The sequence below is a fragment of the Pomacea canaliculata genome, linkage group LG13, assembly GCF_003073045.1.
Source record: "Pomacea canaliculata isolate SZHN2017 linkage group LG13, ASM307304v1, whole genome shotgun sequence".
In the NCBI taxonomy this organism is placed as follows: Eukaryota; Metazoa; Mollusca; class Gastropoda; order Architaenioglossa; family Ampullariidae; genus Pomacea; species Pomacea canaliculata.
In genome coordinates, this window is record NC_037602.1 from 12,265,982 (window position 1) to 12,281,508 (window position 15,527).

The 15,527-nt window shown below is 37.7% G+C and overlaps 1 protein-coding gene across 1 annotated transcript in view; it reads right to left on the reverse strand.

The window, feature by feature from the left end:
* Window positions 1–2,742: 2,742 nt before the first annotated feature.
* Window positions 2,743–15,527, reverse strand: part of LOC112554437 (kinetochore-associated protein 1-like) — a 34,102-nt gene continuing 21,317 nt past the window's right edge. The window contains 26 exon segments of the mRNA XM_025222212.1: window positions 2,743–2,866; window positions 3,652–3,715; window positions 4,437–4,549; window positions 4,754–4,849; window positions 6,299–6,434; window positions 6,584–6,696; window positions 6,857–6,926; window positions 7,481–7,557; window positions 7,988–8,106; window positions 8,319–8,406; window positions 8,408–8,461; window positions 8,464–8,523; window positions 8,714–8,787; window positions 9,010–9,286; window positions 9,730–9,788; window positions 10,130–10,229; window positions 10,553–10,645; window positions 10,905–10,985; window positions 11,117–11,327; window positions 11,641–11,750; window positions 12,704–12,820; window positions 13,262–13,390; window positions 13,734–13,832; window positions 14,203–14,396; window positions 14,703–14,850; window positions 15,135–15,232. Of these exon segments, the coding sequence (XP_025077997.1) occupies window positions 3,694–3,715; window positions 4,437–4,549; window positions 4,754–4,849; window positions 6,299–6,434; window positions 6,584–6,696; window positions 6,857–6,926; window positions 7,481–7,557; window positions 7,988–8,106; window positions 8,319–8,406; window positions 8,408–8,461; window positions 8,464–8,523; window positions 8,714–8,787; window positions 9,010–9,286; window positions 9,730–9,788; window positions 10,130–10,229; window positions 10,553–10,645; window positions 10,905–10,985; window positions 11,117–11,327; window positions 11,641–11,750; window positions 12,704–12,820; window positions 13,262–13,390; window positions 13,734–13,832; window positions 14,203–14,396; window positions 14,703–14,850; window positions 15,135–15,232 (2,738 nt within the window). The 3' untranslated portion in view covers window positions 2,743–2,866; window positions 3,652–3,693.

Sequence of the window (15,527 nt, forward strand, 5' to 3'; positions counted from 1 at the left end):
GCATGGAAACCAGTCTCCCCACGACTCATGTCAGTGACTGTTTGCATTTAACGCCATGGCAGCAACTAGGGATATATCACAGCAACAAAAGATAATTCTAGCATAACAACAAAAGGTAATAAATAGAAAGGAATAAATAGAAGAAGAACTACTGGATCAACCAGAGCTGCTAGCACAAAGACAGTGGGTTACAGAAGAAATTAGTATGAAAAGACTTGTGTGAAAAAAAGACATGCATAAAATACTGGCACACCATATTCCGATGGCAAGCCAGGTAGATGCAGCTACAAACTTCATAAGGTCTATGCAACAAACAAGCCCAAAGTAAAAGGTGAGAAGACACTCCCTGGAAGCCCTGTTCTCTCGCCAAGGAATACCTTTAACTCAAAATCCTGCCCAGCAAAGTCCAGCTACAGCAAGACTTATTCCTTTTCAAATCCTCATAAGACAATCCTACAAAAACACACTAGAGCCGGGTGCTAAACCTGATAAAAGTATGAACAGTTTTAGTAGGATGAAGAAAACACAGAAAGTATCTCAATGTTAGTCTGGCAACAATAAGTGTCGAAACTTCCTATGCTCTCTCTGCTGGTTAAAGCTACCAGTGTCTCACGGAAGAAGAGTTATGCCCCTTCACCTAAAAGGCTGAGGGGATTGGCTCTACTGTTTCTACATTGTCTCATGTTGCCATTTGAATAGAAGTGTTGGATCTTCATGTTTACATGTGCTTCTGCTGTTTGCTCCCTTCTTCTGTTTTGCAACTGGATTGAGAGCTGATTGGATCTATTGACTGGATTCCACTCTGCTGTGCTTCACTCACTTTGGCAGCGACCTTAAGCTGCAGTGAAATGATGATCACCTTTTTGCTCTTTAATATGCTAATATTTTCAATGCTCTCAAGATTTTCTCAATGCTTTCTCCATATTCTCCTGATGTCATTAACCCTTCTTTTCTTGAGTCATCACCATTATTGCAGTAATTGCCCTTTACTGCTGGAACGCAGTGAGTCTTCACATTGTTCTACATCCTTGTGACTATTTCATGAACCATGTTCAATGCAATGAGAGCCTTTTAGCTGAGATATTGCACTATACAAATTAACTTATTATGAAGCAGCCTTCAATAAAAGATGAGACTGAGTCCCTCTTTCATAATTTGTAATTCTAAGAGGTCCTAACACACTATAGGTGTCCATGTGGCTAAATGTCTCTTCAATGTCTCCTGCCTGGACCAATAAAAAAGTGAATACAGCTACTAGTACTGGCTGAGGTAAGTGAGGTAAGAATTCCCCTCCTTGGTCAAGGAGGAAATGGTTATAAACACTTCATCCTCTTGTCACATCCTTCTAGGTGTATTCTTCTTCACATGCAATCGGTCATTCACTGATAAGTAGGTGCAGGTAACCCTTGTAGGGTATGGCAAAGAGAGCCAGTTATGTGTCAACTTCATGCACAGGTTGCTTGTGAAAAAAACGGGAATAGCAAGTCCATAGAGTTGAACACAGTACCACCAGTGCAGGAAGGTCAAATCATGACTGAATCATGGAGTAGCAAAGTGACCGATTACCGAAAGAAAAAAATGATATTGAAGAATGCTGGTGACCAGCTGATGCGAGGGTCTGAAGTAGTCAGGGGAAGCAACTGGTTTGGTTAACTATGCCTTGCAATACCTAGCATTTGTTGCTAAAGAGGGTTTGTTTGTTTATTTGTGCTTTATGTCGTGCTAGCAACTATGGCTATATCACGGCAAAAAGTAGTTGTAACCTTAAAGGTTTTGGAATAAAATTTCCCAATTCTTATAAACATGATATATTTTTAAAGGCCAACATAATAAGTAACCAAAATGTAAAAAAGGGTGGGTAAAGCATTAAAAGGGGTGTTGAAGCCCAAAAACAAAACTATCACATTATTACTATCACATCAAAAACAAAACAGAACTATCAGGACATAAAAATTTTAAATTTGATGGTAGAGCCCTATCCTCTTCAAAAAGGAAAAGATTGCCGCCGATGGGATGGACCTAAATAAGGAGAATAAAGATTTCTCTGTAAAAAATTGACGTGTAGCCTGAAGCTAATGAGGGAGAGAACTCTACAGCCGATAAAAATGTAGTAAAACTCCTATGGTCAGGTCATCTGGTAAAGTCGAGAAAAGAAAAAAACAATTGCAAATGAATAAAAATCTCAATACAGACAAGTGTGGCTGTTGATAAATTCAGTCCCAGTTCAACAAGATGATGGACATCTGACAAGAGCTCGCTATGATTTCCATCAAGAATGTCCTGAAAGAAAGAGGAAACTGTATAAAACATGGCCTCAAAGTACTCTTTGTGTGTGTTTGTGTGTGTGGAACCAGTGATATTTGACATCTATTATCTCACAAAGGGTTTGTTTACATATTTGGGTCCCATCTTACGTGGTGTCTCATAAACATTTATTATTATTTCATGTAACTTTCCCTGAATACATGAACAAGTTTTATCCTATTTCAAACATAAAAAAAACAGGTGCTATTCAAATTTGTACAAACAAAAAACAACAATAAAACTTGCAACAGCAAACACTGGAAACAAATAGAGGTAACAAAAATTAAATGCTTTCAAATTTAAATCTAACATTCACTGCCCAAGGCACTCATTAGAAGCAGAGATGATTGAGGACAGTGTTCTTTCTAAGCTAACCTGTCAGCCTCCTCCTTTAGTCCACAAACAAAGAATAGTTTATGTCAAAAGATCTGTGCCTACCTTGAATTTAGAGTCCTGCTGCAATGGATCCATGTCAAGACAGGCAGCTGAGCAAAGAGCAAGACCAAGGCACTGGAAATGGTGTGCAAGCAAGATGAAGTCCAGCTGACCAGACACAGGACAACTGCAAAATCATATCAACTGTATGAAAGGCAGATTGAAACTATGCCTCCAAATTATTGAAATGTGAAATATCGAAGCCAGGTGGAATGATCAACTCTGGCCATCCATTGTCCTTTTTCCCCACAATGATCTCACCCTTCTTCCATTTTTTGGGTCTTTGTATCATACTTTTTTAATAGTATATTGAACTTGCTGCTCAGTGGGGGAAATGCACTATATAAAGTGCTTTTTATGATTATTAGAATATTAAATTTGGGAACATCTTCAGCAGTAATAAGTAATAATAAATGTATTTTAATAGCACCTTCCTTCTGCATCAGCTTTACATAGGTACAGGCACACAAGCTAACACCTTGACATCAAATGCACCTTCGTGAAAACACAGACACACATAAACATTGCCTACACATAACACTGCATGCACCCGTATTTCCCCCCAACCACTACCACAAACACACACAAACATGCATACAGACTGCACAGCATGCATGCATACAAGCATACACACATACAGGCTGGAGCAAACTGGAGTACAATGAGAAAACCCTAAATGGTCAGCTTTGTGTCACATTCATAGAGAGAATGACAGAACTATGTTGGAGCTGAAATACAAACCCACCAAACCCAATTCTTACTGTTGTGTGACAGGCACATCGGCCACTGCTCCACCAACTGCAGACATTTCCCACCGAAACAGGAATTTTATCATTCATATGAGTCTTTCTTTAAAAAATGTCCTTATGTCCTTGCATTCCCAAGGCTAACGTACATTAACTGTTTACATACCTTTGTATAAGATTAAAACAATGAATACAGGCTTTCATCTGGTCATCTGTCAGAGGCACAGTCACTAAAGGATGAAAAATGAAAAGACACATTCACTGTTTTGAAGATGTTATGTATTGACCTGTACACTCTTCCCTTTCTATTGTTGCTAAATTATTTATACAAAATATTGACACAAACATTCTGTGGATGTGAAGCAGTTATGTGCTTTGATATTTTAATGGTAATTGGTGGCCAAGTGGTTACCAACAATCATAGATAATTTTAGCTGAGATTATCTTCCTGACTATTTGTTGATTTGTTCTGGTTTCACCACAGCTGAAGTCATGATTTTAGATTCAAACTGTAATTCACAAACTTCTTGGCTGTGACAAGGTGAACAGCAACTGTGGGCTTCCATTAACTTGTTGCAGAATGAGCCACATGATTTGTGTGCGAATGTTGTTTTCAGCTTATTATTGAGATTTTTTTTTATGTAGGTACATATGTGTGTCTCTATTGTGTTGAGCTTGCTATTTATTGTTTATATGCAGGTGGATGTAAGAGACAGAAAGGAGATTTAAAAAAAAAATTTATTCTAATATAGTTTGGGCTGTCTGCTAGTACCCTCAGGTAAATATTTACTTTTCAGTTTTGAGGCTGCTACTTTAATAGGATACTATACTAAAAAATACATTTTACAGGGGTTTTTGATTTTACTATTACTTTAATCCAATAAATAGAATATACTTTTCTCTGACCTGAGAGAGCATACAGTGCAGGGCTATAAAGATAAGAAAGCTTACTCTTGCCAAGGGTGGAAGTCAGCAATGGCCTGCCAGGCATGAGCAAATATGGGAAGACTCCAGACTGATGGCATAGCTTGCAGTCTCTTCAGTATATATTCCAGATTTTCTAGCTGTGTAATAGTACATATAAGTTGGACAGGATCCAAGACATTCAGACTTGTACATTTTAAAAACAAGAAGTTCAAGAATAATGATGGGCACAACAGACTGAAAAAAACACAAACGTTTAATTCTAACTTTACTTGCAATGGGCTTTAAAAAACCCACACTTTCTTCTTATCCACACAAAAGTGAAAGTATTAATTAATACATACCATACTGAGGCTAAGCATTTGCTGCAGAATAGCTGCCCACATCTGGCGGTCCTCAATGCCATAGTCAAGACACAGACTGGCTACAAGTAGCACGGCCTGCAAAATAGTGCCATGTATGTTCAGTGCATCTTTTTATCCAAAGAACTTATCAGAATATGCTTGTAGGTTACATCACCCCTATCACATTGCATCATGCCATAATCATGTTATGATCCCCCTCTCCATTGCACCTCATCTGGTCATGTTCATAGGTTATGCAATCCCTATCCCTAAGATTCTTCCAACAATACAATGAACTTCCTATGTGTCTGTTTTATTACAGATCTGATGCCAAAGCTAACAAGCAGTCCCAACAAGAGTATGACCTTTGATTATGTCATTTTTGAAAAAGTAATGATGCTTCTAACCTCAGAATTTCTCACACAGCCATTACAGACTTAGTTATCTTTTTTTTTTAAATGCATTGGAAACTTCTGAAGGCAGACATTCACATCCTTATAGAGAATTATCTTTAGCATCAGCAAAACCTCTTTCACAACTTCATAGACTGATGTAAAAATTCAACATTAAAGAAGGCCTCTTTCAAGTCACTGAAGCACTGTCTGATAACTCAACAAGTGCAGTACTGCTGGATAACCAAATAGGAGCTTACATTCATACCACAATAGCTGTATGTCAAGAATACCCTCTATCACCAGTGATGTTCAATATCTTCTTGGAGAACATCATGGCTATCACACTTCCACTTCCATTGGTGGAAGTCCGATCTGCAGCCTTTACTTTGTAAACAACATAGATTTGTTAGCAGTCACTAACAAAGAACTGCATGACCTCACCAACAGACTGACAGTTTGAACAATTATGAAATGGAAACCAGCACTGACAAGAACAAAGTTAAGATCAATGGCAACGACAAAGCAGAGATCTTTTTGCAGAGTACTGCTTGAAGAGGTAAGCAGCTTCAAGTACTTGGTAGTCACCCTCTTCAAGAATGGCAGCTCTATGTCAGATATCTGCATCAGGATTACAACAGCACCAGCGGTGATGGTTAAACTGGATGTGATCTAATATAAGCATAACATCAAGTTTACCACAAAGTACAATCTACAAAACCCTTGTAGTACCAATTCTGCTCTATAGATGTGACATGTGGATTCCTTGCCAACACAAAAAGGGAAATCCAGTTCCTGTGGAGGCTGCTCCAGGTCTCATAGAGAACATAGAACCAAGAACTCTGTACGAAATACAGTTGCCACACTCATAGGACGTCAGGAACTTCTACTTGCAGCAGTCAAGAGACGTATGCAGGTCTTCTTTGGCCCCATGACCCAGCTCAACAAAGACTATTTTTCAAGGTACCTTGAGGGTAGTCAATGATGCAGTGGCCAAAGGAAGAATTGGACTGGTCATCCTATGAAGGACCTGCTCACTATCACCCAAAATAGGAAAGAGTGGAAGGCCCTGTTAGCTGCCATGTCTATCCATGTGCTCAACCAATGACAGGTACCAGTCAAGGGATGACTGTATTTAAATGGTGAGACTTACCGGCTTGCTGTGGCTGTGGTTTCGCCAGATGCCCTTAACAAGGCCTGTCTTGTTGCATTCAAGGAAAGTGTCTTGGGAATGATGGATGTGGAGCTGCTCCAGGTGGGACAGGTACATCAAGACCTTCAGAAGCTCCCTGTTGCAGACAAAGTAATGCTGTACCAAGCTGCACCTCAGTCAATTTGTATTAAGCAGAATATCAGCAAAGTATTATCAAGCTAGGTTAGAATTTGCTAAACCTATTTTAATCTTGATGCCAAATACTTTAAAGAGAAAACCCCCCACCTTATTGTGTCACAAGTGTATCCCAGTGGCCGAAGGTCTTCATCTGTGGCCACCTGTAGCAAGCAGTAGAGGCACTGCAGGCGGCCCCTATAGCTGATGCTTTCGGCTTCCTCCTGGAAACAAGAATTTGAATCATTCATACACTATTTTCTCCCAGAACAACTGGATTAGCTCTAGAATTGAAAGCAAAACTAATCAGCATGGCTTACATGAGACCACAGCAATACTCCACTAACATGCCAAGAAAGAGAAACAAGTAATCATTGTTCTCACCATCAGGGTGTACCCAACAAGAAACTCTATAATTGCCTTCTTAGGTCCATGCTGCAAAAAGTACTTCACCCTGTCATAGGACAGAAAAGTTTATTGGTGATCAAAGACAATTATTTTGACAAGCCCTATTTATACATATCACCAAAATTTAAAATATACAAAATTAGCCAAAGGTGACAGAATATTAATCATATCCATGTGTGTATGTGTTATTCTATGACTAAGGTAATACACTAACAGACTTGCCATAGACTGCTCAGTAACAAGCCACTGCTCATTAACAGAGAAATCAGCAAGACACAAAGGAAAGAATCAGTAACTACTTCTTCCCTATCTCTTTCACCAGTGAAGTAAAGAAAATATCTTGCAGTTTGACAAATGCGCTTAAAATTTGGTTACGATTTCTATGAACTCCAGGGAATTGTCCCTCAAACCACAGGATCATATGAAGAACAGACTTGAAGAACAGGTGTGAGTGCAGATAAAACAAGTTCAAAAGAAAGCATACCTAAGGACTGATCTACAAACATCATATTTCAACCAGAAACTCATGCTGAAGTGTAATCCACTGGACTCAGTAACAACAGATTTTGCATCTTTGAGTCAAAAAAAAAATAAAATAACCTCTTCATGTTGTCCTGTAATCTGCCATTGTCAGATTGATCTGTGAACTTCAGGCTGGAAAAACTGATGTTCATTGTCTGTGAAAGAACATAACCACCATAGTTTACTTTGTAGAGTAAACAGGAATACTTTGCTCTTATGGCACCGAACAAAAATGAGAAAGTCATATCTAAACTTAAAGAATTTTTGATACAACAGGGAAGTTAAAATAAATCAAGAATCTTGCGTGCTATCAAAATGCAGTACTATCACATACATGTATTAGGAAACTACATATAGAATATTCCAGCATATTCTTGCTGGTCTACATTTTCCTAACAAATGAAATGCTTTTAGTTTGTGTTGTGCATCTAACAAAAATTTACTTTTAGTATCATTAGTAATTGTATGATACAGATGACATTTTGTAAAGTGCACTTTAAGAAAGATAAACAACAGTAAGAAAAAAAAACTGTGCATTAAAGAAATAAAAAAAGAGAGAAAGTGCCACTGTACACAGATCCTTACCGTGTCCATATCTTGCTGTGAATCAGATGACAAAAGCCACTTCTGCATGGCTTCCACAACAGCTATGCTGACATCCATGCCATTTATCTCTGCTATTCCTTGTATTGCTGCATAGATGTCTAGAGATAGAGTGACAGGAAAAAAACCCATTACATTCTATTATCTCAGATATTCCTTTGTACTGCCGCATAGATGTCTAGAGAGAGAGAAAACCAGCACATTCTATTTTCTCTTTTGTCATAAATAAGATGATGATGAAAAGATGATACATCTCTAATTCTTTTGTGTAGAAGCTGACCCACAGAAGCTAAAATGACTAGCATTTGTATACCTGGTCCTGTCCCTAACTGGCCTGATTCATTGATCAGACAGGGATGCTCCATGAGTTGTGCCAACAGTTCATGAGGTGAGGACCCCAAGTTGCAGCAGATAGGGCTGGGCAAGATCATGTGTATACAGCACCTGCTCTGTCAGAATCTTGTGAAGAACTTTCTCAAACTTGACATATGCAGCCATGGACTTCTTTTTTGTGGGGTCTGAAGAAAAACATTTCTTGTTGACAACTGTGTTACAATCATTGTCATTCAAAACCACTTCCTTTTGTTGTCTATGTCCTTCTAATCTGCCTTTGTCTACCACATGGATTTCTCAAAGACCAGTCACACAAACAATCAAAGATCCATGTCTGTATTTTTATTTATGCAAATTTGGGTGAAAAATTCTTACATTGTCAGCACAAGCTTGATGCCATTGTCTGGCAAAAGTAACACAGCCCTGAAGTCCAACCACTTTCTCACCACCTGAGAAGATCACAAATACTAACTATAGAAGCAAAAGAAAGTAAAAAAAAAGTGGGGAAAAGATTATTTCTATTTTGCTTTTAAGTCATATTAACAGTATTAAAGTGAAATATAGTAATGCTGTTGCATCATTCTGCGGTCCCAGTGTCAGCAACAAACCAAGGTTACAATCTTGCCTTCAGTATGCAGAAACTTAAATGCTTCTTCATCAAAAAGATGTACCCATAGGTAGTTCTTTGACAACCCAGCTGGCGCATGCTAGGGCCATTTCACAATTGGTGACAGAAGACACAAGCTGCTGCACTCTCTCTAGAAACCGTAGACTTGATTCACTGCATTTCCAGTCTTTGAGAGCTGGCACTGCCTTCTTGTGCTGTGTACCACTGGCACCGGAGGGGAAACTGTTGGTTGCAGCACACACGCCAGAAGTCCGAATGTGTGCAACATGCTGTTTAACCATGTTTTGAACAGTCATCAGGTATATTTCATCGGTTGACAACTACAAAAAAGAAAGAGAGAGACACAATAACATTCAACTGCACAAAAATGACACAAATAACCCTTTCTGCGGAAATGAAAGTTAGCAGTAATTTAGAGATTTGCTCAGCTACAAGTTTTTAAAAATCTGTCCTTGCTAACAAGCAGCTATAACTGCTGGCATAACTACAAAAAAAAGAAAAGAGAAAAAAAATCTCAAAGAAACCTTGAAAGCAGAGGGTAACTCAGGATGACCAGCAGTTTTTTTTTATAAGAAAACTGCACAAAAGGTGCAACTAATGATGGCAGGGTCATCTGAGTTTTCTAGAGCCACACAGATTTTAGAGTAAATGGATAACACATGCATGAACATATGCATGCAGAAAGGAAAAGAGATTTGAAGTTGTGTACAAGCAGATACACACCAACTTTCAGTTTCAGTCACGTTTCAAGATAAATACTTACATTAAGTAGTTGAGCAATCTGAAGCCAGATGGTGACTGTTTCTGCCTGTAGTTCAGATGCTGTTGGGGAAAAAAAACCCAAACAAACCTGGTATTGTTATTTGTGTTAAAAAAGTATTCATGTTATCTTGCATGAATAATAACAGTGGATGGAATATTTGGACAAGCTTCATCCAGTAATTTCACATCACACAAAATAGAAGTGATGAATAAACTCTGAAACAGACTTCCTCCCATTTCAAATTTACCATTATTCTACATAACGAACCATTAAACATTAAGCATGTTATCATACCACACTGTACTCCTAAATAGATATCTCTGCAGAGGAACTGTCTCTATGAACCTATAAATATTTTACACTATATCTAAGTCTAACACAGTACATGGTCGAGGCTTACTAATAATTTTCCAGGCATCTCCATCCAAAAGCAGATGGACTGGAAGACGTTCTGCTGACCAGCGTGTCAATAAATCCACAGGGCTTCCGAGTTCAACTGCCTTTAAATATAGATCAAGTTTGTACAGTAGTCCAATTGCTTTTAAAAAAAAATTAAGTTTATAATTATGGTTTTGTTAATTTTTCTTTTATTGAAAGCGTGCACATGCAATTCAAATAGCTCTCCCCTCTCCCTATCCTCACTTTAAACCATGTGTACAGATATAAACATGAACACAGAACAGGCATACAGGTATAAACATGAACACAAAAACATGCATATGGATATAAACATGCACACAAAGACACGTATACAGATAAAAATGTGTTCACAAAGACATGCATATAGGCAACTATATTCACACAGTCAAACTGCTTTACATACATCATCCTTTTGTTTCACAACACTTGACAGCTCATAGTCAGAAGGAGGGTTATGACGATTATAAACCTTGAGATAGTTTACCAGCTGTAGGCCCTGCACAAGAATACATTTGATATTAAACATTAGAAAGTAATTAACAGCATATTTCTCCATTTTTAATAAAATGCTCCTGTGAACAAAATCTTATTTTACCCATAATCATCAAGAAAATGGTTTTACCTTACTTAACAAAATAATATGAACCTTGTAGGATCAATCATGTCTCTTTCAGATTTTGTCTCAAAATTAACTGCATTCACTCAAACTCAGACATCCCCTTAAAAACAGAAGTCGAACTTGTGTCATTAATTACCTTTTGATAAAGTGGTGTTGGTTCCAGCTTATTGATTTCAGTCAACAAGAATTCAATATTCTCATAGTCATATGGGCTTGCCTGTAACAGTAAAAGGTAATGTAAGGGCTAATTTAACATTAAAGTAAAAAAAAAAAATCAAATAAGCCAACAAACAAAATAAATTTAAATTAAAAAAGCCACTCCTTTCCCCACATACAAATCTGGAGTACCTTTTTATACAGTGCCTTTAGTTTCTTCAACAACTGGTTCTGTCCTTGTAAATTTATGATGGCAGACACAGTAATCTGTGCATGCTTTAGCTGGAGTGCATGAGGGGCTGATGTTGAAGAAACGTAATCACCATCTCCAAGAGAGATAGGCCATATCAACAGGTGCTCAAGGTAAACCATATAGCCATCTTCAAGATCTAGCTTGAAGTCACTGAAACCAAACCAATACTGACATTTTTCAAACCCTAAGGGAGGTAAAATTTCTTTTAAACTGATTATGAAAGGTTTAATTCAAACTTGCAAGCCTACATCTCATAAGAATCCAAGATCTGAAAGATCAACTACTTATAAACACTCATAGATACTCCAACATGCCATGCCGGGCAAGGACTAGACTATGACAGAGAGCTTTGTCAGCTGCATTCTTCCTTCCAAATAAACTTAACACCTTTACAAAAATAAAATCTAGCAATGAGTAAGACCAGACCAGAAACCAATGTCATAATGTTTTACAGCTAACTTACTGGCAGAACTCAGTCACCATAGCAATGCTGGCTTCTTTGCAGTGAGCTAAACAAGCAATAATGTCACGCTTGGCTGATACTCCACCTTTGAAAGCTTCCTTAAAGTCAACCTGTCATCAATAGAAAGGAATAGATGTTACATAGTCAATGCTTCTGGGCACCATTACATGTTCATTAAATCATTTTACACTTTAAGTGAAAGTTATTCATTTTACATTTTATTAAAAACTGTTATAATAAATCACTTTTACAATTGTGTGAACATTATTATATCGTGAACTTGTATTACTGGACTGCTGGCAGACAATTTTTTTATAGGCAGTTGTGTATTAAGATTCCGGTTTAGTCACATTCATTGTTTAGGCTCGCCGAGACTAACAGAGAACTTCGCAAGAGGCTAAGCATTGGTCTCAGTCAGACATACAGCTATCCACCTATGCACTTTCGTGGTTATACTTTGAATGTGAACAAAAATTGTTAAAGGAAAGAAGATGAATTTCTATCTGCCTTAAGGTTTAAACAGGGCATACATTTTCAAACATTTGACTTGATGTGTGTGAATGTCACAGGCAAACTTTGGGACACTGAAATTATGGTTAAGAAGCTGTTCAAACTTGTTCGCCAATTTTTTGCATCAGATTTGCCAATACAATGGGACTTTAAGGCGGCACCTTGTTTGGCTCAGGGCAGACTTAGTTGAGGTGGAAAAATACAGGTGGGATAATTGCAGCAGTTGTAAAATCATGAAAGGAGAGAATGAGGCAGAGCACTCTACCTGGTGCTAATAGTGGTTTGAGGAGTGGTATGAATAGGCTGCAGTCACCAATTCTGTTTACAACAGCAGGTTTAATGTCAACAGAGACCCCCACCCCAAAAAAAATCATTACACTGAACTAAATAAAAAATAAAATCCCTTTCATTTTCAAAACAAATATCCAAGCATGAAACCAGATGTTACAAAAGAAGAGTTATACAGAATTTTTTCTTTTTGTGTGTGGATCATATAAACACTTAAAATTTTCGAAATAACTTATACAAGTTTCTTCCTGCTAGTAGACCACACCTTCGCTTTGGCAAGCCGAACACCCCAAGAAGCTCCTGTTTCTAGCTCTTGGCAGGTGGCAATGACAGAGGTCTCCTTCAACAAGTGTCCCAGGCAAACGCCAACACTAGCAATAGCCTTAATGTGAACAAATAACAGCAAGACAAGAAATAAATATTAATGGCAGAAATAAACTGAACAAGAACAAGAATTTTATGCAGGTAGCAGCTAAAAGCTACATGGCACTCAACTACTGTCTTATGCTAAAGGCTACAATGGCAGCTATTGGCTTTATGCTAAAGACTACATGGCAGTCAACTACACATCCTGATCAGCAAACAGTTGCCATATCCAGCTAGAATGATTATGGGTCAGAGGCAAAATTTGAAGAATCTTCACTTCGTGCCAAGTGATCTAATGTACTGCAACCAGATTTTGTTCTCACAAAAATGAGTGTTATTATCTTAAAAACAAAATTAACAAAATGTACACTTTAACATTAGTATATAAGCTTTATAATGCCAACAGACACTTCCCAAATTGTATTAACGATAAGCAGACATTTAGACAGTATCCTACCCTTAACTTGCGAAAGTTCAGTCCACAGGAAGAAATACTTCTGTTGAGGCATGAAATGCTGACTTTACGTGGAACACTAAGGAGGTAAGCCAAGGCCATTTTACAGTCTACAGACTTTGCACTAAATATCTGCAACAAATAACTGTACTGATTTGTCATGCTTGTAAAAACAACAAAATTTGATTAAAACACTTCAGTCACTATGTGCATACCTTGAAAAATGCAAGCCAGTCGAGTTCCTTAAACCATATGCGATAACTGAATGTAGCATGAAAGCTGTTAAAAACAGTCCTATCCAGATGATCCTACATATATAATTTACACATTTAAGTTTAAAAATAAGCATGTGTTTCTGACCATTACAGGTTTTCTATTTTTATTTTTGGGCAGAGGTAAAGTGTGGGTAGGGGTCTAACAAGAAGAAGAAACACAAATCTTTACTTTTTGTCTTAGAGACTGCCAGAAAAGGTACCTTCACTAGGATGCCTGACACCAGATCTCTTATGAGTTTGCCAGCTTTAACGTCAGCATCCTGCATAACAGCCCTCTCCCTCTCCAGCCATGCTTGCATCTGAGACATGATTGCTCATATCACTCTCAGCCTAATCAAGCAAATCTTTTCATCCCTTATTAGAAGTTAACCACTACATGACATGACCACTGCAGGACTTAGCAGACCACAATAAAATGTACCTCTTGACCTGATCACAATTTTGTCTGATAGTACTTAACATATCTTTGGAAAGGAAACAATTTTTAATCCCACAGAAAAAGATAAGAAATAAAATACCATAGTCTGTTACCAACATCAAAATTGAACTCATAAAAAGAATAAATAGGAGTTTACATAAAGTTCCAGAAGGACTAGAGGCACACATATGAGCATGCACGCACACACAATCTAGTCACACAGCTGTAGGCTACTACAGGCACTGACTGACCTCAGGGACCAAAGGGTAACCCATGTCATGCTGTTGCAGCATATGATGTAAGGAGCTAAAGGTGAAACTGGTGAGGCGCAGGGACAGTTCTAGGTGGCTATTCTCTCGCAGGTGGCTGACAGCTGTAAGCAAATGCTGCAGTGGCCTTGTCACAGACCCTCCCTGTTGCTCCTCCTCGTCTCCATCCTCATCATCTGCCCATCAAAGGATTCAACAGGAAAAACACATCTTATATTGTCCCACATTCCAGGAATACATTTTAATGTCTGGTCTAAACTCTTTGTAAGCTACATCTCTCTATGCAAAGATATGCCTACACACACATACAGGAAGACACACTAACAGAAAAACAGTGAAATGAATACCTGACAATAAAATAGTAGAGACAAAAAACAGGACTGTACTAGAATAATTTTAACAAAATCTCAGAACATAGTAGCAAAATCTTTAAACATTAGCTGATAACAGTGGGTTAAAATATATTGACAGCCCTGCCTAACCTTCAATAAAACTAACTGTGGTTGCCAAAGATGTGGAAACAAGTGGCAAAACTACAGCAGAACTCATCACTAAGGCATCATCTTCATATAATGTGTCCAGTTTGTAAGCCTGCAGTGGTGTCCTGGGCTTCAGCTTAGCCTCTTCTATCTGCTCAATAATTTACAAATTATAAATGAGAAAGCTGGGACAATTAAGCAAATAATAAAAGCACCTTCTAATATTCAAATATTCAAAATTAGCTATTAAAATTACAAGAAAATATGGCATCATATGACAATAGTTAAGTCAGGTTGCAAGCTATGAGTTATTTAAGAGTTAACAGGTTTCTCACTTGGAAATAAAATTGCAAGTAAAAAATCTATCTGGCATTTTGGCTACAGGTAGAAAATGTAATTTCTACTTTGTCTATTTTTACGTATTACAAGAATTACCTTATCCATATCTGGGGTCTCAAAGGCTTCACACTGGGCACTTGTACGTTGCCAAAACTCTGCTGCTCGACTGAGCTCTAAGCATGAAGGTAGCAATTCTGTACAAACAATCAAACACAACTGATGTTCACTGTAACCTTTCTGAATACTTCATAAAGCTGAGATATTGCAGCATAGAGAACAATTTCTCAGCCACACAATCATACTGTACAATATAATGCAAAATCTTCTAGCTGCAATGGTATGTATAATGTAATGCAATGATATTGCACCATTAATGTAATGTACCATGTAATGCAATAATAATGTACCATTAATCTAATGGTAATGCATTATGTAATGCAATGATAATTTGCCATTAATGTAATGTATATTTAACTTGAAAACAGCTGA